This window comes from Solea senegalensis, linkage group LG18, assembly GCF_019176455.1.
Source record: "Solea senegalensis isolate Sse05_10M linkage group LG18, IFAPA_SoseM_1, whole genome shotgun sequence".
Classification (NCBI taxonomy): domain Eukaryota; kingdom Metazoa; phylum Chordata; class Actinopteri; order Pleuronectiformes; family Soleidae; genus Solea; species Solea senegalensis.
In genome coordinates this window covers 18,203,001-18,230,560 of record NC_058041.1, presented here as the reverse complement: position 1 = coordinate 18,230,560, position 27,560 = coordinate 18,203,001, and the positions used below count along the sequence as shown (strand labels likewise).

General features: G+C 38.6%; 2 protein-coding genes across 2 annotated transcripts in view; both read right to left on the bottom strand.

The window, feature by feature from the left end:
- Positions 1-4,281: 4,281 nt before the first annotated feature.
- On the bottom strand, positions 4,282-8,129 carry LOC122759461. The gene is made up of 10 exons (XM_044014353.1): positions 8,092-8,129; positions 7,924-7,988; positions 7,357-7,704; positions 7,123-7,240; positions 6,567-6,658; positions 6,362-6,476; positions 6,164-6,253; positions 5,568-5,729; positions 4,804-4,983; positions 4,282-4,711 (listed from the first exon to the last, which is right to left on the bottom strand). Exons 3-10 carry the CDS (start codon positions 7,564-7,566, stop codon positions 4,665-4,667), a joined length of 1,014 nt encoding a protein of 337 aa, XP_043870288.1. The 5' UTR covers positions 7,567-7,704; positions 7,924-7,988; positions 8,092-8,129; the 3' UTR covers positions 4,282-4,664.
- Positions 8,130-19,997: 11,868 nt separating this feature from the next.
- Positions 19,998-27,560, bottom strand: part of ngfrb (nerve growth factor receptor b) — a 43,936-nt gene continuing 36,373 nt past the window's right edge. The window contains exons 4-6 of the mRNA XM_044014530.1: positions 27,018-27,249; positions 22,919-23,079; positions 19,998-21,146 (exon numbers count right to left, since the gene is read on the bottom strand). Of these exons, the coding sequence (XP_043870465.1) occupies positions 20,803-21,146; positions 22,919-23,079; positions 27,018-27,249 (737 nt within the window). The 3' untranslated portion in view covers positions 19,998-20,802. The remainder of the gene's footprint in view (positions 21,147-22,918; positions 23,080-27,017; positions 27,250-27,560) is intronic.

Below are 27,560 nucleotides of genomic sequence, written 5' to 3'. Positions count from 1 at the left end.
TCCATAAAATATCAGAAAACCTTAAAAAATGCTGAGCAGTGTTCGTCAAACCTGGAAATGATTATGTTAAATGTCTTGTGTTGTCCACAAACCAAAATGATTGACTTTTAATGATTTCTTTGTTATCAAGAGCAAAGAAATTACGAAAATATTCACATTTAAGAAGCTTAAACAATCATAAATCTTGTTTTAATCATGAAAAAAGCTTTTAACCCATTCATTGATTATTTAAAACAGTTGTTGATTCATTTAGTAATCGATTAATTGTTTCAGCTCTACTGCAAACAATGGTTATTTTTACAATCTGTCAATTATTATTTTTTTTTCAATGGATCGATTAGTTGTTTGGCCCAAAAGGCATAAAAAAATGTTAAAAAATACTGACCAGTGTTTCCCAAAGTCAAAGATGATGTATATACTGTATACATATATATTTATATGTATGACTCTGAAAGCAGAGACTCTTTTAACTTAACTTTACTTATGACATAACTTAACTTATGACTCAAACCTATTCATCACTTATCAAATTTGTTGGTGATTAATTGTATAATTGATTAATAATCCCAAATATCAATTAATTATTGCACCTCAGAAAGAAATACCTATTGGCTAAAGCAAAGACAAAATTTAATGAAGCAACAGGTGAAAAGCTATTTTTGGCCCACTGTGGTTTACCCCATGACAGCTGTACCAAGAAGATTCCCAACTGTAATTGCTGTGTCTGTGGCACATTTATATTTATGTTGACTGTAGAGTAAGATTTTAAACAATCGCACACACTTACCATTAAGTAAAACTTCTTATAGAGCCTTCATCCTGTCAAGGCATTTGTCAGAATGCTCTGACAACTGCCATTTTGGATGGAGGACTTGTGCGGACCAGGTGTTCTGCTTCTTCCTTTTCTTTCCAAGAAAGACTACGGCCATGTAGCCCAATGTGTTTAACTTTTCTACCTGAAAATACAGATATACATTATATAAAACATACAGACATATAAGTATGTAAATAATTACTATAGAAGTTAAACACATACTAAGACAGATGCCTCATCAACAACATGAGAGGTGGTTTGGTTTTTTTTTTGGTTTTTCAACCACATCTCCTTTCTGGCCTCAAATTTTTGGAGTTTTTTTGCCAGTCGTTGCTTCCTGGGTTGTACTGACTGGCAATATTTGCAGGTCTTGGTGGCCACACCAATAGCTGCCCTGCAGGTCACACAGGTTGTTGTTGTTGATCCTCGCGGCATCTTCAAACTACAATATAAAACAATCAACATTTAATAACTAAAGTGACAAAAGAACTGCATTATTTAAGTGTTATCACATTACAAATGTTTGTAATTTGGCCTACTTCAGCATTATTAGTCTTGTCAGACATCAACACTTCATGTAGCACTGTTTCAATGGTGTTCATATCACAGCATCACATCCAATTAACTGCTATTATCCTTAGCAGCAAATACAAGGCTACAGATTCTATGCAACCCTAACCCATACTCTATAGTCTCACATAGCTCCAAGTTGATTTTTGTTTTCATCTAGGTATATCTGTATTTTGTTTGTGTATGTGATTTTATCACTTGTCTTACTATAGCTCCTATCTCATTTTGATTCTGCTGAAGTGACATGTGAATTTGGTATCAATAAAGTTTTCAACTAATCTCATCATTCTGTCCTCGGTTAGCACATTGCCGCCAACTGCAGCTAACGTTAAGTGCGGTGACTAATATAATGCTGGATAAACCCCTATGTCATTGACCACATCACTATAAAAACATGTAAATAATTATGACCTAGACAGCGCTAACTAACTTTATAATTCAGGTTCCGTTAGCATATTGATATCAGTACGAGTGTTCATTGCCTACCTTAGAGGATGTACAGTATGAATGATGTTGGCGGAGAGCCCGGACACACCCCTCACTCACTTGTCAATCTGCTGACCTCTGTGCCTCTGTGATAGGGCAACCCACGTGCCAATCAGCGACCTCTCGCAGCTACGTTGCCCACACGTCCATGTGCCCACACGTAAAAACGTGATGCCACTTTTGTGACACTGATTTTAAGATAAATTGGGCTAAGTATTTTCTACAAAACCCTGTCTCGATTGGGAATTTTATTCCCCACTATATATTCTCTCACTTGCTTATATGTCTGTATGTTTTATGGTGGTCTGAGCTTTATTTTGAACTGCAATTACAACTTGGACAAACTCCCTGTAGAACTGTCCACTTTCCATAAACAGGTCCTTTTAGCATGGTCTCTCATTTATTTTTATCTCATTTATTATTTCTTTCTCATCCCACACGTATCTAATTTGGAATAACAGAGATATTTTATATAAAAACAAGTCACTCTTTTTTGAGAATTGGGTACAGAATCAGATTCTGCTATTTAACGGGAAGGGGTGACTTTTCTCTTACTGAGAATTTCTATCAACATATAATATTCCAGTTATGCCATGAGAATTTGCAGTTGTATTTGACGCCATTCCATCAGGCTCAATAATGCTTTTTGGAAATACTGGCAGACATCCACCCACTTCTGTCTTCCTCTCCGCTGTGGCTGAATCACCTGTTGTCATTCCATTTCAAAGGTTGACTATCTACCATAACCTGAACCCAAAGACCACTATAATCTCTGTTTTTGGGCAAATTATAATCTGTGATTGCAAAATAATAATTTATTTCATTGTAGGCTATATTTCCAGCAGGGTGCCTGGCTGCAGCTGAGGTTATGTCATCCAAAAATACTAGTTAACCATGTTATCCAATGAAGCACTGCACACACTTTTTTGTCTACTAAAATCTAACTATAACATTAGATGCATTGTGTGACAGAGTAACTTGGCTGAAAAAGAGCACAGTCACAGCACTGCAGTCATTTTTTAACCAGGTAAAAAAACGAAAACTACTGAAATAGAGGTGGTCTGTCAAGAATGTCAGAAACACAATGTTTAATAGCAAATGAATAGAAAACACAGTGGAATACTTGTGAATTTGCATGCAGACAACCTAGACTGGATGTGGCCTACTGTTTCCAATTAGTAGCCTCTCTATCAAGGCCTACTTTCTTATCATAATTATTATTATTAGTCTACCTAATTGTCACTCTACCTTTGTCTCCTTTGATGTATGTATATAAATGATTTGAATTACTGTATTACCTCATCCTGGCATAAAGTCCTCCAAAATCATAAAGATACAAACAATACTCAACCAATCCTCATTTTGATCATTATTTACACACACACACTTCAAAGTGCTCTCTGAACCTGAGCCTGTTAGGGCTCATGTCCAAAAAGAAAAAAAAATAAACTTTGTCATACATCACTGGAATTGTCTTGAGAGTAACATATATCAATTTGAAGGCTCTTAATTATTTCTGCTTTGAGATATTGATCTTTGAACCTTAACCTCAGGGCATATTTGAAGGCTTATAATTCCAGGACAAAACATAGGCAATAATCACACTATTTGCAAGACAAGTGACATTTCCCCTCCAACACTATCTTTTTAACATCAGGCTTGACAGCTTTTATGCTTGCCTTATGCGCCTGCAGTCCTACTTGACTTTTCACAAATTCACAGATGTATGTTGATCCAAACAAAGTGAGCACATGCATGGCCAATGTCTTCTGTATATCATACTTTTGGGGACAATCCACCCTAAAACTTTCTGTACCTTAGAGAGCAGCCTTCATGTCACCAGCGGCCTGGATGTCAATCAGTTCACTGTGATTGACCACCTCATCCAGCGACAATCACCTTCCCCACATTAGCAGTTGACAGCCTCAACTAGTGGCTTGCTATCATATAGGTAATATGAGTCTGTTAACACTGACAAAGGCTAAAAAATAACTTGTTTTTTCAAAGGCAAATTGATATATGGAATAATAATATATTACTTAGGGTACAATATTCATTTTAATTATATATCCTATTATATTATAGTAAAATTAAAGAGTGTCTGGCCCTGATGGTGTCTGTCAGAAAAATTCCAGCACTTGGACAAGTGTAGTTGATGAGCCCTGCCTTAGAATATAGACCTAATGCTTACGACAGACTTACCTGAAAGAAACAACTCACACAATGGGATAAAACAGGAAACTGGCTTAAATAAAAACTATTCATGAAACAAACAAAAGAGACATGACTATAGTTGAAACAACAGTTCACTTTACTGGGTGAAATTAATAAAGCAGGCTTTCTAAAACCAAGAGACTATGCCCTGTTCAAAATAAAGACTGTATATCTTCAGATAGAGAAGGTGTGAGAGTGAGTGAGAGAGAGAGAGAGAATTAATATACTAACATGTGGAAAAATAAGCACAAATAGCACACTGTTGGAGAGAGTAACAATACATACAGTGAAGCTATGTAGGATGCACAATACTAACATAATGGTTGTTTACAGTTTCAGAGGAATTTGCAGTAAACAGCAGTAAAATTGCCTCAGGTTTTACAAACAAGTTATTTACAGCACTGTTTTAGTTCGATACACATCATGTCCCTAATAACTAGTCTCCCAGTTCCTCATCAGTAGAAGAAGTATTCTCCAAGTCTTCCTCTTCAGAGAAGTCATCTAAGGACAATGTTTGCAGTCCAAGAATACTATTGTATGTTGTGCGTGCTGTGGCCAGCTGTGCTTCAACTTCACACAATCAGAGTAGTCCCTCATGTCCTTTCTCCATCAATCCCTCTGTACTGCCTGAGAATGTGACATTAAAATAAAAATAAATACGCCAAGTGGTTACCAGAGAAGCAAATTGAAAAAAAGGACAAACTATTTATTGTCCTTACATTTGCCATTGGTGTCTTCAGTGAGCTGAAAGGTAAGCTCTTTAATCAGTCCAGCAACACTCCTCATGTACTCCATGTGCTGTTTGACTTCACGAACCACAATGACTTCTTCTTCTTTCAGTCTAGCCAGCAGCATTACCTTATCAAAAACATTTTTTTTTCGCTCCATATCACCATGACCTGCAATACATTACATAAAGTGTTATCTTACATCTTAACTACTATAAAAATATTATGACAGAAGATATTTCGCATACATATTGGTTTTTTTGTGATTTTGATGGCTGCAGCAAATTTCAAACAAGCTGGGGAAATTTGTTGAAAACTCCAAACCACCTGTTTGGATCATTCACCTAAACATATTCATTAGTAACAGGTGATAATCTCATGATCATGCTTTGTGTTATTTATCCACCAACAGCGAACCCACTCATACACAACCCTTCCCTTTGTTAATTTCCCTGAGGGAACCTCTCAAAGGGATCAATAAAGTCGTCTGTCTGTCTGTCTGTCTGTCTGTCCCTAACTGCTTACTGCTATGGGTGTATTCCTACAATAGAGAAATAAACCCTGACAGGATGTGATAGTACCCCAGCGCTTCGCAAAAGGGGTTCGATAACATCCATTTATACATTACTGCATTAATTTTTTTGCATATTGCCTAGTGTCTTAAGATTTACATCATTCCATACACATTCCATATGTACATCAAGATGTGTGCATCAAACAATTGGTATTCAGTGCATTTCAGAGGAAGTACTTACATTCCCATGGCCAGGAGTAGTTGTCCACAGCCAGGAGTTCATTGGGAGGAGGGAGTTTTCCAACTTCCCCCACAGTAGTATTATGGTCATTGATGGCAACTTCCAAGGCTTTTTTCTCAAGAGCAATCTTTTTTCTCAGTTGATGCCTTCGTTTATTCCCACCTACAATGAGAAACACAAAATGAGTGCACTCACACCATGACCACACAAAACCACCATAAAAAAATGAGGCTTCTCAATATACATGTATGTGTATATGACTATTGTGACAGATGCTGTGTGATCATTTTTGCATCAAAAGTTTCATTATCATTTGAAAAATTGTAAAAACACTACATATTTTTTATTGAAGTGTTTTACAACATTTGTAGGTCAGGACATCTCTGCACTTTGCATAAATATTGGAAATATTTGGATATTGCACTCAAAATTATTATGATTTTGACAGTTTTTCAGTATGCTGCTCTGACTTGTAGTAAACCTACTTCAAAAGATGTTTGTTTTTTTAAATAAATGACTGTTTATACTATGTATAAGTCAGTAGTGAATTCATTTTTTCACAAATTTGCATTACTAGTGGCCTTTTCTGCTCTCACCAGACTGACGATACAGCTGAAATTTTCGCTGTTTGATGCCCAAATATAACCCCTCGATGGTCCTCTGCAGGTCATTTTGGGTTGTTGCTCCTTTGGACGACAACAAACAAATTAATTCATGCCCATCTCAGTTTACAATCAGCCTCTTTTCAGATCCGCTGTACAAGAGCAGAGCCATCAAATATTTTCTCAAAGTACCTGAGGTCCACTGCTGAACATCAGACACCCACTGCTGGACTATGTCTTGCTGTATAGACAACTCTGCGGTGAGTTTCTCCAGGTCCTTTGTTGCCTCTGTAATCCTTTGTACAGTCTGTCCGAAAGACATTTCTGTGTTAACAAATGCTGAGACACAATTTAAAAACTGTTATTATACATATTTGCCTATTTGCCTAGTTAGTACCTTGATGTATCTTATGGCCAGTGTCCGGTCAAGGTTTTCCGCCTTTCGCTTGTTCCAGCCACTTGCCTGGATTGTCAGCATGTCTGTGCGAACTTGACACACAATGTATATGCAGTAATTTAGGTCCACAGTGAGGACCAAAGGTCAGATACTACATTGATCATTCTCTAATATTGTTACATAAACCTGGAGAGAATACACTTAATTAATGTGTCAGAAGTTAAATTATTATAAAGAGAATCTTGATCAGTATAAAAGTGCTGACTAGACAATTATTTTCAATTATTAAGGGAGCACCTATGCATGGAAATCTAAAATGCAAAGGCCGAGCATCAGTGTTCAAACCCCTTCTCAGAAGGGGGAACATGGGAAATATTTAAGTCTGGTGCTGTTTGTCTTCTCTGGAGTTGGACACCTGCAGAGATTTGACTCCACCTGACCACCAGGAAGCACTCTATTGTAGAGAGGTGCTACACCTTCTGGTTTGGTCTATGTGGAGATGATATGTCGGCTTGTGGTCTCAATTTGGACACAACTATACATGAAGAATGCTTACCGGCTTTTGACATGTACTTGGAACAGATGGCTGCTCGGGAGAGGAAGCTGTTAACCTGTTCAACCTCCTCCCCGATTGTTGTTCCAGCTCCTTCTTGATTGCGTCCCCCCCATTTTAACTGTAATACATTTAGATGAATGTTATCATTTGGAAAACAAAAAGTAGGGGCAGTGGACAGACAATCATAATGTGTGGTACAAATTGGTAAGAAATACATCTAATTGTCATTATTACCTCACACATCCAAGAATGCGCTTTTGCATGCATGATGGAGAGAAATGGGCGCATGTTCAGCAAGTCCTCCAACTCTGGACAGTGGTCCACAACTCTCTGCAGATATGGCCAATATTTGCAGACCACATCAGAGCAAAAAAACTGGACGGTCTGTGAAGCTAGCTGTTTCTGGAGATATAATGGGTATGCAAATATTTCTCCACGGAACATATTCAGTCCCTTCAGCAAGACCCCATGACGGCAGACAGCAACTTCAACACCTTCCTCGTCTAGTTTGCTTGCAGACTTGCTGGCAGACTCTCGTGCTGCTGTCCACTGACCCGCACCACATCTCCCTTTCCCTGGATTCTTAAACAGATGAGGGCAAATACAGACATTTATACAGTTACATTATACAAAATAAGCAGTAAATCTATTATGTATATATTATGTATTATGGCATTTGATGCAATAATTCCACTTACTTAAATACACCAAATAATGTTTAAATTTTGAAAATAACAGGCAAACATTCATAAATGTTTTAAATTGTGGTGTTACACATGAAGAAATATAAATTTAGCTTACATGTCCAGTTGTTCCATGGATGTAATCAACAAAGGAGGACACCTCAGCATCACTGGCCAAAAAGACTCCATCAAAAAGAAATATATAGATGTGGGTTACATTTACAGTATAAAAGTCATTTTTAATTTTTGGCTCACTAGCATTTCATTGTACATGAATGTTACACACCCTGGTTGGCTTTTGAAACGATATAATTTGCGGTTCCCATCCACTGCAACTGACAACATGGAGGGTGTGCATGCAGGGCACTGAAAATGCTGGACCTGAGACAGCTTTTCAACCTCAAATTTGGCATAGGCCCATTCGAGGAAGGCCCTCTGCATTGTGTCCCCACATATCTTACCACTCTGAGAGCAAAAGTGAGAAAACAAACAAAACAAACAGTAAGCAGTTAGTACACAACTGATGATATATCGAAGGTTGGCTTCAGACTGTGCTACTGGCGAAAAAAGGGCTCTGTCAAGAAATGTGTGCTGAAATTTTGAGGATCGTAAGAACAAGTCCTAACAATTAATCAGTTATTTAAAAGGTGATCCAAATTTAAACGACAAATTCACTCACTCGCCCGAAGAGTTTCGTTCGACACTCGAGCATGCTTACAAAAGCTTGTCGTGACATCCCTGGGGCAGTGATTTTTAGATCCTCATACGTGGTGAACAAGTCCACCATGTACAAGGTCTCAAAATTGACAGTGGCTGGCCAGTAACCACTTTCAACCAGATCGCTTATAGTCACTGACAAGGTTTTTCCACAGGAGCAGTTTACTGATGGAAGGAAGAGGTTGTATCTTCCTGTAATGTCAGAGAAAAACATTAATCTCTTGTTCACAAGAAACAAAAAACACAATATGAAGAAATAATAACAAAAATGTTACCATTAATTCCAATTAAAATAACTGGCTTTCCCTTGGAAAAGCTTGTTTGCCCAGTGGAGCAGTCACAGCAGGGAGGAACGATTGGTAACATGCAATCTAAAAAGCAGAATAAGTTTACACATTAGAGTAAATGAAACCAAAAACTCAACAGTGAGGATTGTTCCTGTTGGAGTAAACCAGGGTTTGTGTAAAATGTAAAACAGCCTATATAACCTGAGACTTAAAAACTACCTTTTTCATGATAGGAGAATTTCCCTCCCTCATGCTGCTGAACAAAAGTGGATGGTGGCAGGTGTCTGAAGAACCCCTCCACCATGGATGCTCTGTTATGAAGCACCAGGGCCTCATGTGTGGAAAGGTCACAGGCTGTGCAGTAGAGTGATCGTGGTAAACAGTCCCTACACATCACTACTGCAGCGTTGTGTCCACAATGATGGCAAACCCCCTCCTTGGGCTTCTCAGATGACAACATATTGTTCACCATGAAGGGCCTCAGCACTGTCCAATTTTCCAGAGAGGAAGTTTGCCTGTTCCTCCAGTGCGAGGGCAGAGGTTGTTCAGGACCACTTCCTAAGAGGTCTCGCACATCTTGAACGAGGGAATCTGAAAATGAAGAGGGAAGAAGGCAATGGTAAATCGGGGCAATTACCACATAACAAATGAAGAAACAAGTACTAAGGGAAAAAAGGAAAAACCTAAATTTTCGATGGTCACATTTTCTCCAGTTGTGTCTTGAGAGTGAGAACAGGAGGGATTTACACTTGCACAAGAAACTGACCATCTTTGTCCTCATCAAGCCAAACACACACCTTTGTGGATTTCTCTGATCCTCCTTTTGTGTGTTCTTGCTGATCCACCTACATAATCAATAGAGCCACAGAATGAACCACCACCCACCAAGGTTTATCACCAGCTACAAACATCTTATTATAAAACCAATGTTATATATAATGGTATTACATTGTAAAAACTCAGATCTGTACTGACAAATAAGATCTGTACTGACTAGAAAACCCTTTCTACATTGAAAAAAAAGAAAAGAAAGTGAAACATTTTGTCAGTATATTGAATGAAACTCTAACTGGCTCTAAGTGTGAACTCAGCTCAGCACTATAGCTTGCATGTGAATAAAGACATTGAACCAGGTACTGAATAGTTCATTGTTTGGAGTGTTTTCAGTTTTGTACCTTGATACTTTTTCCTTGCTATACATCAGAGTCTATTAGGGCCTTAGACATTGTAATTAGCATGTAATTAGCATGGGACACTGAGATGTTATGTACCTTGCATTCATCCAGGAACGCATCAACCAGGAATATGGCATCGTCAGGGTCAAGTTGATCCATTTGCACAGCTTGGTCGTTATTTTTCCACGCTTGCTTTTCCTCCTTGTTTACCCTGTCCCGCTTCGTTTTCCTCGTTTATTTCCTCTTCTTCATCTTCTTCTTCCTCTTCTTCTTCCTCTTCTTCGTCTTCTTCGTCTTCTTCTTCTTCTTCGTCCCCTTATTCTTCGTGGGCCCATGACGCGCCAAACCCCATCAATGAGATCGCACCACACAGGAAGTTACAGGTTCCGGTAGATTTCAAAATTAAACACAGCGGACATTTGATCGTAACTCGTCACTTTGTCAATATTAGTTTCTCCCGCTGCCACGGAATAATGTGTCGATCGGCAAATCAACCTCAGACGCAAGGCATGTAGTTGTCGAGGGTTTGATCTGTCAGATCGCAAGGGTGTCCTATGTGTAATCTGGGGCCACAACCAAAACGTATCAGTTTCACATTTTTCTGGCGAGATCTGAATAATCTTCGCAACAACGAGCAAGCGAGTGATTATGTACATTCACTAAGTGAATATTATGAAATTAAAATATATATTTCTCGCTAGAAATGTAATCAAAACGCATTTTTATGCAGAATCATACTCAAAATATTGATTTCTTTCACTAGAAATTAGAGAAATGTCCGCCATGTTTTTGTTCTCACGGCCGGAATCTTGAAAGTCACGTGACCTGGACGCAAAAGAATAGGCAGAAAAAAATGTAACAGTCATACAATTCCAGGGCCATTATTGTAGCCCCTCTACGTTTTTGCACTGTGGACCAACGTAGCCAGGGTACGTTTTTCTATGAGACTGGGTTGCAACATGTACACATCCTCTACATCCAGTGCGGCAAGGCACACGACTTTCCACTTATCCCATTTGTCCCGAATGTAGCCAGCCATGAAGGTCCCATCTGGGCAACTAGGTTCACCAGAACCTGTACTTCTTGTTGAGAACACTCTGTCGATCAGCTTAGCAGTTCCATCTTGGATCAATTGATTCTCCGTAGTGACTTGTTTCACAGGGGCAGCTAAATACTTCTCATGTGTTGACATTTGTATCAGTGTCAGCTGTTGTTTGGGTACATTCGCTTTTTTTTGTTTGGTTACATTTGCCTCCCCTGCCGTCTCCACACAGTGTCTACAGATTTCGGTCTCTGACCTTTGTCATACTTTCCTCCTGGGTCATTCTGTATTGATTAATAGTCAATACATACTTCTTTTTAAATACACTCAGTTTTGCTGATTTTTTCATCTCTTCATCCATTATTCCACTGTCTGACACAGTAAAGGATTTGAGAATTGAATTGTATTTTTATTAATCCCCTTAGGGAAAGTATTCCTCTGCATTTGACCCATCCTAGAATTAGGAGCAGTGGGCTGCCACACTGAGGAGACCATATTTAGACAACAGGCGTTAAAATGTCCCATTGAAAAACAATTCTCTGAATGACATGATATCTTTATCATTCCAAAGTGAAAATGCTGGGTCAAGTTTAGAGACCGAAAAGTCATGGTTATTGATAATGGTCCAAAAGGGTAAGATCAAGTAATTTGAAGTCCATATTTTCAGGGTTTTAAGTATGCTTTTGGTAGGGATAGGTAGAGGAGAGCATCTCAAGAAATTAAGTTGTATGACGAGAGAGCGACTCCATTCTACACCAGTCTAATTCCCTCTCATGTCCCCAGCTAAGTATTTTATTTATATTTGCTGCCCAGTAATAAAAAGTTAGGCAGGCCCAATACAACCTCCCACCTTGCCACCTGCAGAGCCGTTTTCTTTATTTTTGCTACCTTTGCTGCCCACAGAAATGGAAGGATAATCTTATCCAGTTGTTTAAAAAAGGATTTTGTCAGTGTTACGACTGTTGTCGTTATGTTGCTGTGGAAGTGCTGTGTGTGTGCTTTGTGTGTGTGCCCTGTGTTTTTTTCTGTCAATAGGTAAATTGCTGTGTGTCCTAGCCGTACCAGGATTGGTGGACTGGTTCTGGGCCCTGCCGCTCCATTGGTTGCACTTGATTACCACCTGTTATATAAGGAGCCAAGATGGTGGACGACGGGGGCAAGAACAGCATGGCAGATGGGGACACTTCCTCATCTTCCTCTTCTCCCAACTGGCCACACTTCCACGATAGTTTTGTCTTTTTGTATAGTTTAGCAGTTTTGCAAACAGTAGGGGTGGACTGCCATTTTTGTTAAAGCGTTTTCTCCTGTTTATTTAGTTAGGGATGTAAGTTCCTGTTATTTGGTTTGTTCAGGTTGCTTAGGTTGCTAAGATTTATTGTTTTCTAGACAGGGACCTTTTTGTTTGTTATTTTGGCCTTAGTCCACCCTGAAGCCTAGACCTCAGTTTAACCATTTTGTAATAATTTATCCTACCTTTGTAAATTAATCATTCTTTTTTTGTATACAACGCTAAAAATCGTTTGTGGTCACTTGGGACTTGGGGAAGATGTCCTAGGCCCCCTAGACTGGGGCATAACAGTCAGGAAGAGCGGAAGACATTGAAAAAGAAACAAAAACCTCAGCAAGATATTCATTTTTATTTGCACGTTACCAGCCAATGAGAGTGGTAACACGGTCCATTTTTGTAGGTCCACTTTCACTTTGGTTAGTAGTTTAACAAAGTTATGTTTATGTAGCTCCTGAAGTGAATGGGTAAGTGTAGTTTTGCTACAGACATAATTGGGAAGTATTTTTACATCAACATTTAAAAGAGAAATAGGTCTGTATATGTGCTGCATTCCCATAGTAGTGGGGGATTACTTGAGTTATGTGTGGAAGAATCTACACACAGTAAAGATGTGTTAAGTCTCCACTATGGACTTCCAGCTGCTGGAGAGTCAAACCTGAAGTCAAGCAGTAAAGGAGCATGGTCTGATATGACTATAACTATGAGACTATTCAGAAGAGTGTACAGATGGTAATAAAACCCTATCAAGAAAAAAACACTGAACATGTTCTTGAGTAGCCTATGTGTGGTGTACATGTGAAAAAAATGAGTAAGTCTCCAAGGATCATTTGAGAGACTGGTTACCCTGGAGCTGTAGCGATCCAACTGAGTGTTCATCACATAGTCTATGTGTCCCCCAAAGATTAAATAATATGTATCCATTAGTGGAATTAATAATGGTAGTTTATTCAAAAATTAGGAGCAAACACACATACTAATATAATTGTGACCCTCCACGGCTAAACCAGCAACAAGTCGACCCAGCGCAAACCAAGTAAACAAAGAAAATAGATTATTTTCTTTTAGAAAATGAGGGATTTTCGGTTTTTCAAAATTATGCAACTTTTGAAGAAGCCACTACGTGCTTCAAATCACAGTATTGTGAGTCTTAAAATCATAAACTTTGAATTAGGGTTGTTTTATCGCTGTGAATGGATTCCTGGTTAGGGTGAGGTGATACCACATTCCAGTACTTTTTTGGCTAATTCCAGTTGTTTTTTCGGCTAATCAGCTGCATGTCACAGAGGAAACACATGGCTTCTTAATATGCAGCCTGTTAGAAAGGCTCCAGAAGTTTTAGTGAATTAGTATGTTTTATTATTTTCTTTAATACTTGCCGTCTTAGTCGAGTGTACCTGTATGCCTTTAAGAGCACTAAGCATTCTGGTCATTGTAGTTACAGCGGCGAAGGGATCTTCCGTCTCTTTTCCTTTCTTTAATCTCTCGCCGAAGTGCATCGTGCAGCACTACAGTGTCGGTGTGCGTCATTGTTGAACGTAACTGCATTATTGCAGTTCAGTAAAGTGTGTGCACGCCTTGTGATGTTTATTTCGTTTACTGTTACTGTCATGGGCTTATTGGGATATGAAGTTACTGATTCACTTCTTCTTTTTAATCATCATTTCTCTGTGATTTAATGTCTATGCGAAAGTTATTGAGGCTGATGTGCACTTTATTCACGTAAATTCTTATATTAGGTAAGTTTGATGGTCTGTTCTGACATGTCTGGACATATGTGTTCATGGGCAACGCCATTGCGGCTCATTGCGGTGAGCCCTTTGATCTTTGAGTGAATTCAATTAGCGCTTTTTAGGCTGCAGAGGCATTTACAGTATATCTGTCAGGATTTATTGCTCATATTATTATGCAGTTTATATAATCTGAGGTGGTGAATTGATGTTGTCATGGAAATTATGTACCTCATGTAATACATGAAGACAAATGTTCAATGCAACCGTTTGATGTGACCTGTGACCACTGACCCTTTGTATTGCTAATGTGACTGTTCGATGTGACTTGTGACCAGTGACCATTTGTATTGTTTTAGGAACTGTTTGATGTGACTTGTGAATAGAGACAATGGGTCTGCGACTTAGGGCAGGGTGATAACAGACCCATTGAGACAGATAAATACCTTGTTGTTTCCTACAAGACAGGGAGTCTTCACTTTGTAACTGGCCTGTGTGTTGCTTTGTGAATGCTCCTCTTGTACAAGATTAAACCCTTGTTTAGACACTGAGCAGACTCCGATCTCCTTCCTCTGGATCTCAATTATTTTAACAGATGTGTATGGAGAGGTTGTTATACTTATTATGTTGTTGTAAGTATGTGTTGAAGTCTGATCATATACTGTGATAATGATGTATTGTAAATGCTGTAGTATACTGACTGAACTGAATCATCATCTCCTGTTATTGTGTCCTGAGCGATGCCGGGGGCATCAAAACTTGTGTTTGATCACATGATCATATTATAAGCTGTAGAACGGCCTCTGCCGCGTTAAAAGTGACGTTTGCTCCTATTAATGGTGATGCTAATGCAGGGTTTACCTTTCTGAAGTTGAAGCAGTCTTGTTGTTAGCGTGGTTAGCTCCTCGTTGTGAGTAGTGAGAGTACTCTTCATAGTTGATATGTTTTGGTTATGCAAATCCAATGGCGCTGTTATGGTGTCAGGAAACGTCAGATTGCAAGAATGTGGGAGCTGTCTCGTAACGTGTCCGTTCCCTACATTGCACATCATTTAAATAAAAAGGGTTTTATTTATAAATAAAATATAAATAAAACCCTAACCATAACCCTGAACCCAAATGTATAATATGCTAACATTTTATAACTGATAAAATGTTAATTTATTTAATTCATCTATTTTTCCAAATTGGCCTCTTTTATTTATTTAATGACATAAATGACCATTTCCTGATATTTTAATGTCCCTTTCCACGTCTTATCAGCTGAATGATTAAAACATTAAAACATTAAAATCATTCCTCTAAAAACAAAACAATAGAAGCATGTGGATTTCACTCAGCCAATCAGCAGACATCCAGTAAAGTCACAGAAACCATCATGGTGAAATTTGACCAATGAGCGGTGGCCTGCAATGCTCAAAACTCAGTCAAAAAGTACATTTATATGGCTCGGTCTTCTCCTGCATCTACTATAAAATCTCAGAAACTAATGATGGTAAGTTGATCAATCAATCAGCCCCAGAGACTTATTTGGTCTTACAGATTTATTTACTGGAAATCTTTAATTATTTTCCTTTAAAATACATTCTTTCAATCATATTTCATCACATCACATTAATATATATATATATATGTATATATATATGTGTATATATATATATATATATATACATATATATATATATATATATATATACATAAATACATATTATGGCAGGCTCAAGCGGAAGAAAGTCTCACAAGAGTTGAACAACGTATCTTGCACTATGTATGTAGTAGCGAAATAATCCATAACTTTAATGACAATCTGAGACACAAGCATATGATGAACATAATCACCCGCCCCACCACACTCGGTCATGGTGACACAACAAAATCACTCTGTTTAACGCCAAACATCTCCAGAACACAGCAGGGCATAACAACACACTCATGCACACTAAACACCAAACGGAAACACAAACAACAACAACAGTTTTATCACACACAAGAACCCACTCCCATGAGTCTCTGCGTCATCAACGCTCACCGTCCTCAAACAGTACAATATATGTATAACTATATATAGTTATATATATATATATATATATATATATATATATATATATATATACATATATATATACCTATATACATATATATATATATATATATATATATACATACTGTATATGTATGTATAATTATATATGTATAATTGCAAGAATGGGAACTGACATAACTGTTAATGCTCAATAAAAACATATTTGAAACTAAATCATTCATAGTTTATTCTACAATGTATTTTTATGTGTAGTAATCTTTATTCTTCATATTAACATTGGTAAATGTGTGTATTTTCAGGTCTTTTTATGTCCCAGTGCATGCACTTTGTTTACTTGTTGAATCAATACAGACCATAAGTGGATTTAAGAGCTTTATTAGTGGTTTTTACTGCTTGTCTCTTGTAGGAATTTTGCAAGTTCACATTAGGTATAGTACAGTATATGTATTAGTATACAACGAACATACAGTATCTCTCACATCTGTACAATTCAGTCCTGGTACACTGTACTGTAACAGTATAAGAAGTTCAATACCAAATCATGCATATTAAATTAAATATCTATATCTATCAAACTGAATAAATATGGCCCAAGGAAAAGCCTCCATCTTCATTCTGACATGAGGAGACGCTGAAGACAGTGGTAACTTAACTACAGCAACAAGGTGGAGATGGATATTATCAAATACAACCAAAAACAATGTTCTTAGATGTTTTGTGAAGGCCAATAATTGACAGACATGTTCATTTAGCAGATGCAATCATACTGAACCAGTGCTTGATTGTTCTCTTTGAAACATGTTGGTGCTTTTGAGACATAAAAGACAAATATACCTTTGTCGCTTTCAGCTTGTTACTTAGCATGCAGCCTGTTCCTTGAGTCCAAACATTTGGAGAAATAACCTCAATGACAAGGTCACTTTTCCATTTTGATAATGCTGTGAGCTGCATTGGGAGAATAAACACACAGAAACACAGTTTTTTCATTTTGTATATTATATAATTTTCTTCCAAAGATTTAAATTCAAAGACTTGGTAAAATAAGAAAAATGTGTGGCTATAGCCAGTCTGTTAGTTGATCTAATGCTGGGATCAGACTACACGGAATTCCGGCCTATTTTCAAGCATTTGGTCATGACCAACATATTTCCAGTTAATTGTGAATAAAACATGTGTAGTATAATATTAATGAACATGCTCCACGACACCATGATGAGAAGTCAAGCATGTTAGAATTGTTCCTATTTTTCCCGCATAGTCTGACATCTCCTACAACATCTCCTGGACATTGACAAGCATAAACAAGGGGAAGAGGGATGCTGCAGCTGTTAGGTGGAGTAGTGACACTGAAATATGTTTTCTTGAGCTTTAGCACCAGTACCCCTGCTTCTTTGACATCTCCTCAAGGGATGACCATGACAAAGTTAAATCCAATAGTGTTGGCAAGAAATAGCGAAGGCACTTACTACAAACTGGTGAGTAATGGCTCCCCAATGACTTATGAACTCATGCAGGGTCATGAACGATGATTGGTCAGGGTCATACTTGTAGTTTTGCCCGAACAAGACACAACATCCATGCCGCTGTGATTGATAATCTGACATGATGACCACTGTAAAAGACACAAATACTGTGTTATCTGATCCCAGCATTAGCCTAAAGATTTGATCTAAGTGAGGTTAGAAGCAGAAATATTTTCATATAATACAGGGCTCTCGAGTCTCACGCAGTGAGTGTGACAGTCACGCATGTATTTCTCACGCTGAAAAAAATGAGAATATAAATTCTCATTTTGGCGCGCCGCTATCGCTATGGAACCGGGAGGAAACGCACAGAAAGCACAGAAAGTCTCTGTATGTGCTGCTTCTGACCACAGAAACTGGAGCACAGATACTAGTTTGTGAGCTTCACTGCTACACACAACAATACATATACAATACATACACAACTGGACTTTATAACCTTTTAACATTTGTAATTAAATAACTTGAAAAACAGAAAGAAAGGGGGTGTGGCTTATTCTGTTATCATTTCTTGTCCTTACACTAGTGTAGTCATATGTCCAACATTTGTTGTTGTTTCTTTTTGAACGTTGATCATTACATAGTCCATTTTAGTCAGGAGGCTACTTTTAGTAGTAATATTTAATTTTAAGGTTTAATATCCTGGCCCTGCATACATTAATCATTTCAAAGATTAGATTCAGATTCAGCCCCTTACCCCTGTCCTGAAGACACCAACGCATACAACACACAATCATAACCCCCCCACCAACACCTCTCACCTACCCCTGCCCTTCCCAACAAAATCTCACTCTGAACTGACTTCAAAACTTGAGAGCCCTGATAATAAGAGTAAAAGCTAAAGCTAGTGTATAGTGTATTTTTGGTGCCTTAAAACGAGACTCATGGAAGTTTGCATGACAACATGCTTGGTGTTCAAGTCGTAAAGTCATTAGGTGTGTACAGGTAAAGGCCTATATATATATATACACACGTATATGTGTATATATATATATATATATATACTTATACATATATGTATATATATATACACACTACACTAGAGACTGAGATGGAAGAGCCTTTCGTCTGTATTTTGATTAGTTTTGTCCGTCATTGTGCACGTAACAGGAGAGCTTACAAAGATAGACAAAATGAGCAACACCACTGGAAATCGTGGGGGCAGTATAGAGTCAATAGTCCAATCAGTCAGGAAAAGAACTAAGAGTTTTTACAGGGATTACAAAAATGGCGGAAACTCAACTCCGTGAGAAGATGCGGAATTACATCCACCTATATAATGTTAATGGGACAACTTAAACTCAGTGGTCTCTGTCTGTTGCAGATCAAGCACACTAAAGTAACCTCTTCAATGGTCGCTATGTTTCCAACTTGAAAGGAAGAATTGCATAGAGGGGTCGTGACAGAGATAACGTTTGGCACACAAAACAGACACATATAGAGTAGAAATGGGCATTAACATTGACATAATGCAAGAAAGACAAAAAGAAAACAGTTCCATGAGGAAAGTTTTCCGAAGACAAATAAGAAATGTGGAAAAAAGGTCAGCAAAAACATCACAAATTGTTACAAGGACTCTTTAGGTATTTAAGTGCAAATGGACCCAATGTGAAGGCACCACTTGTTACCATGCTACCAAGCTAGATGTTTAGAAGCTCTAGTTTGGTAGCATCTTGACACATGACTTCAAGTCATTTTTCAAGTTACACTTAACACCTCACAAATGCAGCTCCCTTCCCTTCCCTTCCCTTCCCTTTGCCTTTCCTTTTCAAACTGAAATAGTCTCATTCACATATTAGTAACATAAAAAATAGAAAATTACTAATTATTTACAAGTACAAAAAAAAAGAACAACAAAAACAATTAGACTTAGAAAAACAGTCCAAAACTCAAATGTACAACATCAGCAGATACCTGAAGTAGTTCCAGGCACTTCTGTGATGGAAAGCAGACATACATTTTAAGTGCTGCAATCAGGAGACATAACACCATTTACAAGAGTGATTTGAGAATTAAAACACAATGGTCCTTAGAGAGTAGAGTGAGAATACCTTCATTTTAATTAACACTACTACATGAAGTGTAATATGTGAATAATCTAGTAAAATCTTTAGGCTACCTGAGAGTAACAGCGTCAGTGGTGAGTTATTACAACAGTGAGGATAGAAGCGGTAGACAATGGATTGATGGATGTTTAAGCGGGGTTGTGTGGTCTGTGTTCTGTAGATTAAATAACAATGAAAGTAAGAGTCTGTATAGTACATGCATGCATGGCTACATATTGTGGGTCTAAGGTATGTGTGGTTCTATATACAAACTTTGCTCCCTCTACTGGGTGTGGGCACTTGCCATTTTTATCTATATACAGTATATATGGTTGTTGTTATTGGATGACTTGGCTCCTGTGTTGCGTAGACAGGCCTGAGCACATAGTCTGGATTCTCATGTTGCTTCAATCAGTGTCCTGCAGCACAGACCACGTGGTTGGAACGTGGCAGGCAAAAACGAGAAAAGTCTTCGCTATTAGAAATCATTTAAATCAAAGGTGAGATTAATTCCACATGTCTGAAACCGAACAGACTTGAAATGCATCCAAACATCTTTCCCCAAATTGTCATATTTACAATGATCCACATACTGTGTGGTGTGCTAACATGGTATGTCAGTAATGGCGTGCGGTCTGGAGATGTTTACTCCTCTTTGGTTAGCAGTGTTATATGTTTGCAAGGTCGTACATCACTGGCTTATCATATACGTTATAAGTAACTGGCTAAGTAACTATTATTATTGATTGAAGATGTAGAGGATCAGGAAGCTGCTATTTCACGGTTGCAAAAGTCTGAGGAAATGGTCAGCTGTCAAAGGCTGCATGGAGGCACAAGGATATTCCAGGCTCACAAAAGAATGATTACTGGAAACCCTTATCCACACCTTTCTTTACACTGTGTGGATTTAAAAAGAACAAATGTCAGAATGGTTGATTACAGGCACATCCTGACAGTAGAATGATTGTCTCTGCCTTGACTTGACTCTGGCATTATAACCCTTAATTAAACATAAAGTGATTCACTGTGTCTGCTGACTTCATGAGGGAATAGCTTAAAGCAGCTTAGCATGAATTATGTGGAGTGAGGGCGGCCGATAGACCAGATCAATATAAAGGTTATGTTTGAGGCACTCTCTGATGACCTTCACTCACACCACAGAGGTGGCTGTTGGCTTCACTGTGCTTGGACTGAGCACTAGACTCTGGGCGACGTCGTCACGGTTGATCTTGCGCAGTGCTGTGCACAGCGCGTCAATGCTGGCACAGTCCTTGCTCGCCCAGTCAGACAGGAGGGCACGGACAGGATGATCCTCCTTTTGGAAGGTAGCGATCCGCTCCTCCTCGTATCCCAGGAGGCCCGCGAGGTTGCACCAGTCACTGTCGTCCATGTGATCACAGTTGTCCCCTTCACTGCCCCGGAACAGAAGCTGCTCCACTTTCTCCCTGGTGTGAAGTGGAAGGAGCAGACAAGGCTCTTCATCCATGGTGACAACTGCAGATGGAGAGGAACAAGTTGGTATGTTATCTAAATGACATGATGTATTTACAGTATACCGGTCGAGGGATAGCGAGAGAAGGAGGCGGATTATCTGATGTGGCAACTGCTTGAGGGAGAAGCCGAAAGAAGAGGAAGAAGAAGAAGACTGAGCTTAATTCCCATTTTCCACATCCATAATCCGACTGAGTCCACAGTCCACTCGTAGACTGTGTACAAGAAACTGACGTGGCCTTACGGTTTGAAAAGTGAAATCTGTTGGTTCCTTCCAATTGTATGGCTGCACGAAACTGCGAGACGTTGTGTTCGGTGTACTGAATTATGAGAATCAGTTCATTAAAAAGAGTTGTTTCTGTACTTTCTGCATGACCAGAGCGTAACCTCCATATGACACAGTCACTGAACTGAAATATGGCTGAACGAGTTGTGATGGCAGTGCTGTCGTTAAATGCACCAGAATCTTCTGTTAAATATTGAGATTTTAGAAGTTTCTGTGCTAAATGTTGCAGATGTTTGTATTTCTAAGTCTTTTTAACTGATCTGCAGTTCGGCTTGGGTTCAGGTTGATTCTGGTGTCAGATTCCGTGCTCATTACTCTTCCAGTGACGACACTCTGTGCCAGTCAGTTGCAGTCTTTTGACATCACACTTAGTATTGTCAAAGTTTGCTTGGAACCTCAACAGAGCAGGTACTAAGCCCTTGGTATTAGGTACGATCCCTTTTTCCTTTCACCCCAACCGGTCGAGGCAGATGACCGCACATCTCTGAGCCTGGTTCTGTCAGAGATTTCTTCCTGTTAAGAGGGAGTTTTTTCTCTCCACTGATGCCTAGTGCTTGCTCATTGTGTGAACTGTTGGGGGTCTCTGCTCTCTTTGATGTTGTCTATGTACAGTGCCTTGAGATAATGTATGTTATGATTTGGCGCTATACAAATAAAATTTAATTGAAATTGAATTGAATTAATGGAAAAGCAAAAATAAAAGAGTAGAGTCAAGTCGAGTCAAGCCATTTGAGATTGAGTCACCTCTCACTTCCAAGAGGCTTGGCCAATGGACGTAGACCAAATGCCTACAATTGTATTCAATTGGATAGACTTACAACCAATCCGAACAATAATCTGGGTGACGTATTCAGAGCGACAGAAAATGTGTTTTCTAGGAGTGATGACTAGCTCGTAATGGTGTCAAGCGACTTGTCGGGGCAGTAGATCACTTAAAATAAAAGCAAATGCTGAATTGAAAGCTGCTCTTCAGTGGCAGCAATATTGGATGTATACAAAGCTGATAGACATTGCATCATTGTCGTTACCACATTAAGCCCACCTCTAGCAGGCAAGGGAGAGTGGTTCATTTTTAAGGCGATTCTGAAGTTGACCAAAACATTTTACTCCTCTTAAAAGCAATCCTAACCTTTTTGGCATTTTTACACTTTTCTTTTGTAATCTTAAATTGCTCCTAATAAGGGTATGGCACACTGAAATGTAAAAGAAACCCACCAGGTGTTGAAACTCATAACTATTTAATCCTCATATATTTCTGATAAAAGTCTGACCAAGATCCCTCTGTCGCAGCGTCACCTGATCCCTCACCAGAAGTCTTGTCTTTGACACATTGGGAACGTTAAGGGTGCAGCCCGTATGACACATTCACAGGAAGTCAGGTTTGCTACAGATCAGACTTGTTTGAGGATTATAGAAAAATCCACATCCATATAATGGTAACATGTGCGCACACCCAATGAAAGCATAATAACACTTGCTCAGGTGTTACCTGTGTGGGCCTGAGTCTGGCCCTGCTGCTCCTGCAGACTCTGGCTGTCCACAGAAATGCCACTGTCGCTGTGCAGCTTCTCCCCCTCAGGTGATGGAGTCTGGTTCTGGTTGGCTGTGCAGTTGTTGGCCCCCTGTTTATTCTGCTTACAGCTGTTCCACCTGACGATGAGTCAGAAAATCAAGAAGAGAAGAAGGAACAAGAAGATCATCAACAAAGAATGTACTCTAAATGTTTGTGGAAATCTTCAGTTCCATGGACAATTATTAGGTTTGATGAAAACAGATAATCCAAGTGTACCAACCTTATCATTACCCTGATGATGGTGCATAGCAGTTCTGTCAGTTAAGTACCTGTTTTAAAAATGCCTTTCAAAAGCAGCACCATGCCAGACACAAGTGTCCACATTAGTTTTGGACAAATGCAGCTGTCATTAGTTCATCTATTACCTAGTGTTTTAATAGTAAATGCTGTCATGCCCATCTGAGTGTGAATGGGCACATTCCCAGCACGCATGTACATGTTGGTCCCATAAGGTTATATTAGGGTTCACAACATGGGTTCCAAGCAGGTTCGGTGGAGGTTTCCATGGTGACCCCAGCGCTAAATTCTATAACTTCTTAGTAACTTCTGTGGACACCAACTGTAGAAAATCTCTACATCTTTGGTTGACAGCTTATCGGAGAACTCTCAATGCTGACTCACACATCTCAACTCAAATGCTTCTCATTCACTTTGAAAAGTAGTTGTGAAAAGTCAAATACTCCTGCACAGCTGATCACCATCAAATCATGTTTAGGTAAAACACTACACATCTCTAACCATGGCAAACATCACCTTCACTTTAGGAACATTAGCTACACTTGCTTAGTATTTAGTCATAATAGACACTGCTCTGCTAACCGACAGCTATCTCCTCATGCCACTCCAATGTGAAGGTCTTATGAAAGTGTGAGAGCAGCGTAAGAAAAGTATTATTACACACTGAGGGAATACAGTTTGACGGATTAAACAACTCAACATCAAACAATATGTTTTAAGTATGTCACAGAAGATAATACTAAATCTTAAAGCCCACATAGACCGGAAGCTCCAATTAACGCTGCGTTTGTGTGTGTATCTGCGTCATTACCTCGTTTATGAAACCCTAAAGTTTCAGAACAAACAGTTCAGCCACTGCTGAGAAAATAGTGTTGTATTGTTTTCCTGGGCTCTGCGAAGCGGATCGGCACTTTCTTAATTTGATGTCGTCATCAGAAATCCTCACCACCTAGCGCCTCCCGGTACGGGCACTAGTCCGGGCACATCCGGTTGCATACATTCAACCGTAGAAGAAGAAGAACTACTCTCGTTGTAGCTGCTGAGATGCAGAGCATCCACCATGCCAGAGGGGGAGCTGTGTATCTGAGAGCTGGCCTATCTATTACATCACTTCCAGGTACCTGGCCAATCACAGGACAGTGGGAAAGCTCTTGTTGGCTGGCCAATCACAACACAGTCCACATTCTAGGGGTGTGTTTTTGGTCTGAAACAGCGCGACTGACAAGAGCGTCAGTGAGGAGATATTTTGATCGGCTCGTTTGCAGCGATTAGGAGGTTTTTAACCATGAAAACAAGTTAATATATGTAAGTAGACCTCCATAACTAACATATATGTGTGACCATGAAAACAAGTTAATATATGTAATAGACCTCCATAACTAACATATATGTGACCATGAAAACAAGTTAATATATGTAAGTAGACCTCCATAACTAACATATATGTGACCATGAAAACAAGTTAATATATGTAAGTAGACCTCCATAACTAACATATATGTGACCATGAAGACTAATATATGTAAGTAGACCTCCATAACTAACTATACATATATGTGACCATGAAAACAAGTTAATATATGTAAGTAGACCTCATAACTAACATATATGTGACCATGAAAACAAGTTAATATATGTAAGTAGACCTCCATAACTAACATATATGTGACCATGAAAACAAGTTAATATATGTAAGTAGACCTCCATAACTAACATATATATGTGACCATGAAAACAAGTTATATATGTAAGTAGACCTCCATAACTAACATATATGTGACCATGAAAACAAGTTAATATATGTAAGTAGACCTCCATAACTAACATATATATGTGACCATGAAAACAAGTTAATATATGTAAGTAGACCTCCATAACTAACATATATGTGACCATGAAAACAAGTTAATATATGTAAGTAGACCTCCATAACTAACATATATGTGACCATGAAAACAAGTTAATATATGTAAGTAGACCTCCATAACTAACATATATGTGTGACCATGAAAACAAGTTAATATATGTAAGTAGATTTCCATAACTAACATATATGTGACCATGAAAACAAGTTGATATATGTAAGTAGACCTCCATAACTAACATATATGTGTGATACAAGCATTCTGTGTCAGCTTTAATTAAAAAAAGATGACAATTCCACACTAAGAACTAAGAGTTACATATACAAAAGAATCAGTTCTCACATCACAAGAACAAATTAAAAAGACCCACAATTGTTGCACAATTGCAGATATGCCAAGTCGCTGAGATGTTTGGCTGTTAGTCCAGATGGCAGCCTTTAACAACAGCAGCTTATTGATGGAAATGTGGTGATGAAAACTGATTTTATACTGCATCCGAGGTTAGTTTTAAAATAATTTAAAATGTATTATTCAGTTTGCAGCTTAACAGTTGAAACACCGACTTCAGCTTCAGTGTTCTGACTGTCTTGAGGCTTCTGTGTTTTGTACTTCCTTTGCCTCAAAAGGACACAGACAAAAACATATTGCACACTGAATATTTAAATGATTAACAGTGGGAACGGAGATCATACAGTATTATGACCCAGAAAACAGCAACCGAGAACTGCCCTCCAGAAAAGCAGCAGATCATTTCATTAAATATGAAACTGGAAAATTCAGAAATTCAAGTTCTTTTCTTTATTATTTTTTTGGCCCTATGCTTTTTTGTCATGAGCACAATATTCCTTCTCTTGTATTAAACTTTTGAATTTACAATTTCTTTAAATGTTTGTTCTAACAACATGAAAAGTGTAATTTGCAGAAGGTAAATCACTGAATGTATATGTACAATCCTTCAATTCTAATTAATCTAATTTCTTAGTCTTTCAACCCATGGCTGGTCACAAGGTTCAAGGTTCAAGGTTTTTATTTGCCATTTGTGCTTAAACAGACAGTCCAGGCACATTGGAAATCTTGTGCAGGTTCTACGAGTCAGTTGTAGGAGACAGAAACACACACAAAGGCTGCATTAAGGATGACTTTTACTTATTCATTAACCTGTTAATTAATTTGGATATTTAAGTTGGATATTTAGGGTCACACGGTGGTGTAGTGGTTAGCACTCTCGCCTTGCAGCGAGAAGACCCGGGTTCGAGCCCCGGTTGGAACAAGGGCCTTTCTGCATGGAGTTTGCATGTTCTCCCTGTGTGTGCGTGGGTTCTCTCCGGGTTCTCCGGCTTCCTCCCACAGTCCACAAACATGCAATGTGGGGATTAGGTAAATTGGACACTCTAAATTGACCATAGGAGCGAGTGTGAGAGTGAATGGTTGTTTGTCTCTATCTGTGTGTGGCCCTGTGATGGACTGGCGAACTGTCCAGGGTGTACCCCGCCTATCGCCCGATGTAGCTGAGATTGGCACAGCGCGACCCTCTGGTGGAGGATAAAGCGGTTAGATGATGACTGACTGACTGAAGTTGGATATTTATTTGTTGTGTTGGGGTTGTTGATTCCACAATACTGTATTTTTTATTATTACTGTGTTATTATTATTATTAGTAGTAGTATTATTTTTAAATCTCTGTTGCTTGTGTATCTTATATTTAGCGACAATTGTATGTTAATGTTTCTAGCGTTGTTGAGTCCAAGACAGATTTCCACCATAAAGTAAATCAATAAAGGTTAAATAAAGTGACAAGAATCTGCTTTAAATAAAAATACAACATATATTATACAATATACTTGATAGTATTTTGGGTCATAAGATACCAGGATGTAATATTTTGTTTACTGTTAGCTTTTTCATTTCCTCACCTCTTGAAAATGATGAAAGCCACAAGGCCGACCACGACAGCAGCCAGGATGGAGCAATAGATGGGGATGAGTTTGTCGTTCAGACCCTGGTAGATCCGCTCCTGGGAGTCACCACTGGTGGTGGTGGTGGTTCTCTCTGTAAGGATATCTGGTGGAGGCTCCTCTGATGGAAAGAGTTCATCTTCACCGCCTTCGTTCATGAAGGGGGTTGGAGACACTGATAGGTATTGAACTGTGAAAGACAGGTATCATATATGAGCTTTCTGAGTTAAACAGCAAAAAAATGTCTGTAAGATGTAGTACTATTCAACTACAGTATTCAATATTCAGTCAGTGTGTTGTATGTTAAACATCATTTGTGGTTGAGTGTCTTGTCCTTGTCCATGGACAAGACACTCAACCACAGCGGACTCCAATTTTGTAACTCTGCAGTTACGTTTTTTTATTTAGTTTTAACCGGCAGAGGTATTAGGATGTGTGCTTGTATTTACAAAGTAACAAGTTTCAAGAAATTGCTAGAAAAGTAAGTAAAGTTTTATTCTA

Excerpts from the sequence above, each read along its gene's own strand:
- LOC122759461 (XM_044014353.1), bottom strand. The coding sequence starts at position 7,566 with ATGTTCCGTGGAGAAATATTTGCATACCCATTATATCTCCAGAAACAG. Across the intron at positions 6,477-6,566 it reads TGGCCATAAGATACATCAAG|ACTGTACAAAGGATTACAGA; the intron begins GTACTAACTAGG and ends TCTTTCGGACAG. Across the intron at positions 5,730-6,163 it reads TCAGCTGTATCGTCAGTCTG|GTGGGAATAAACGAAGGCAT; the intron begins GTGAGAGCAGAA and ends TTCTCATTGTAG.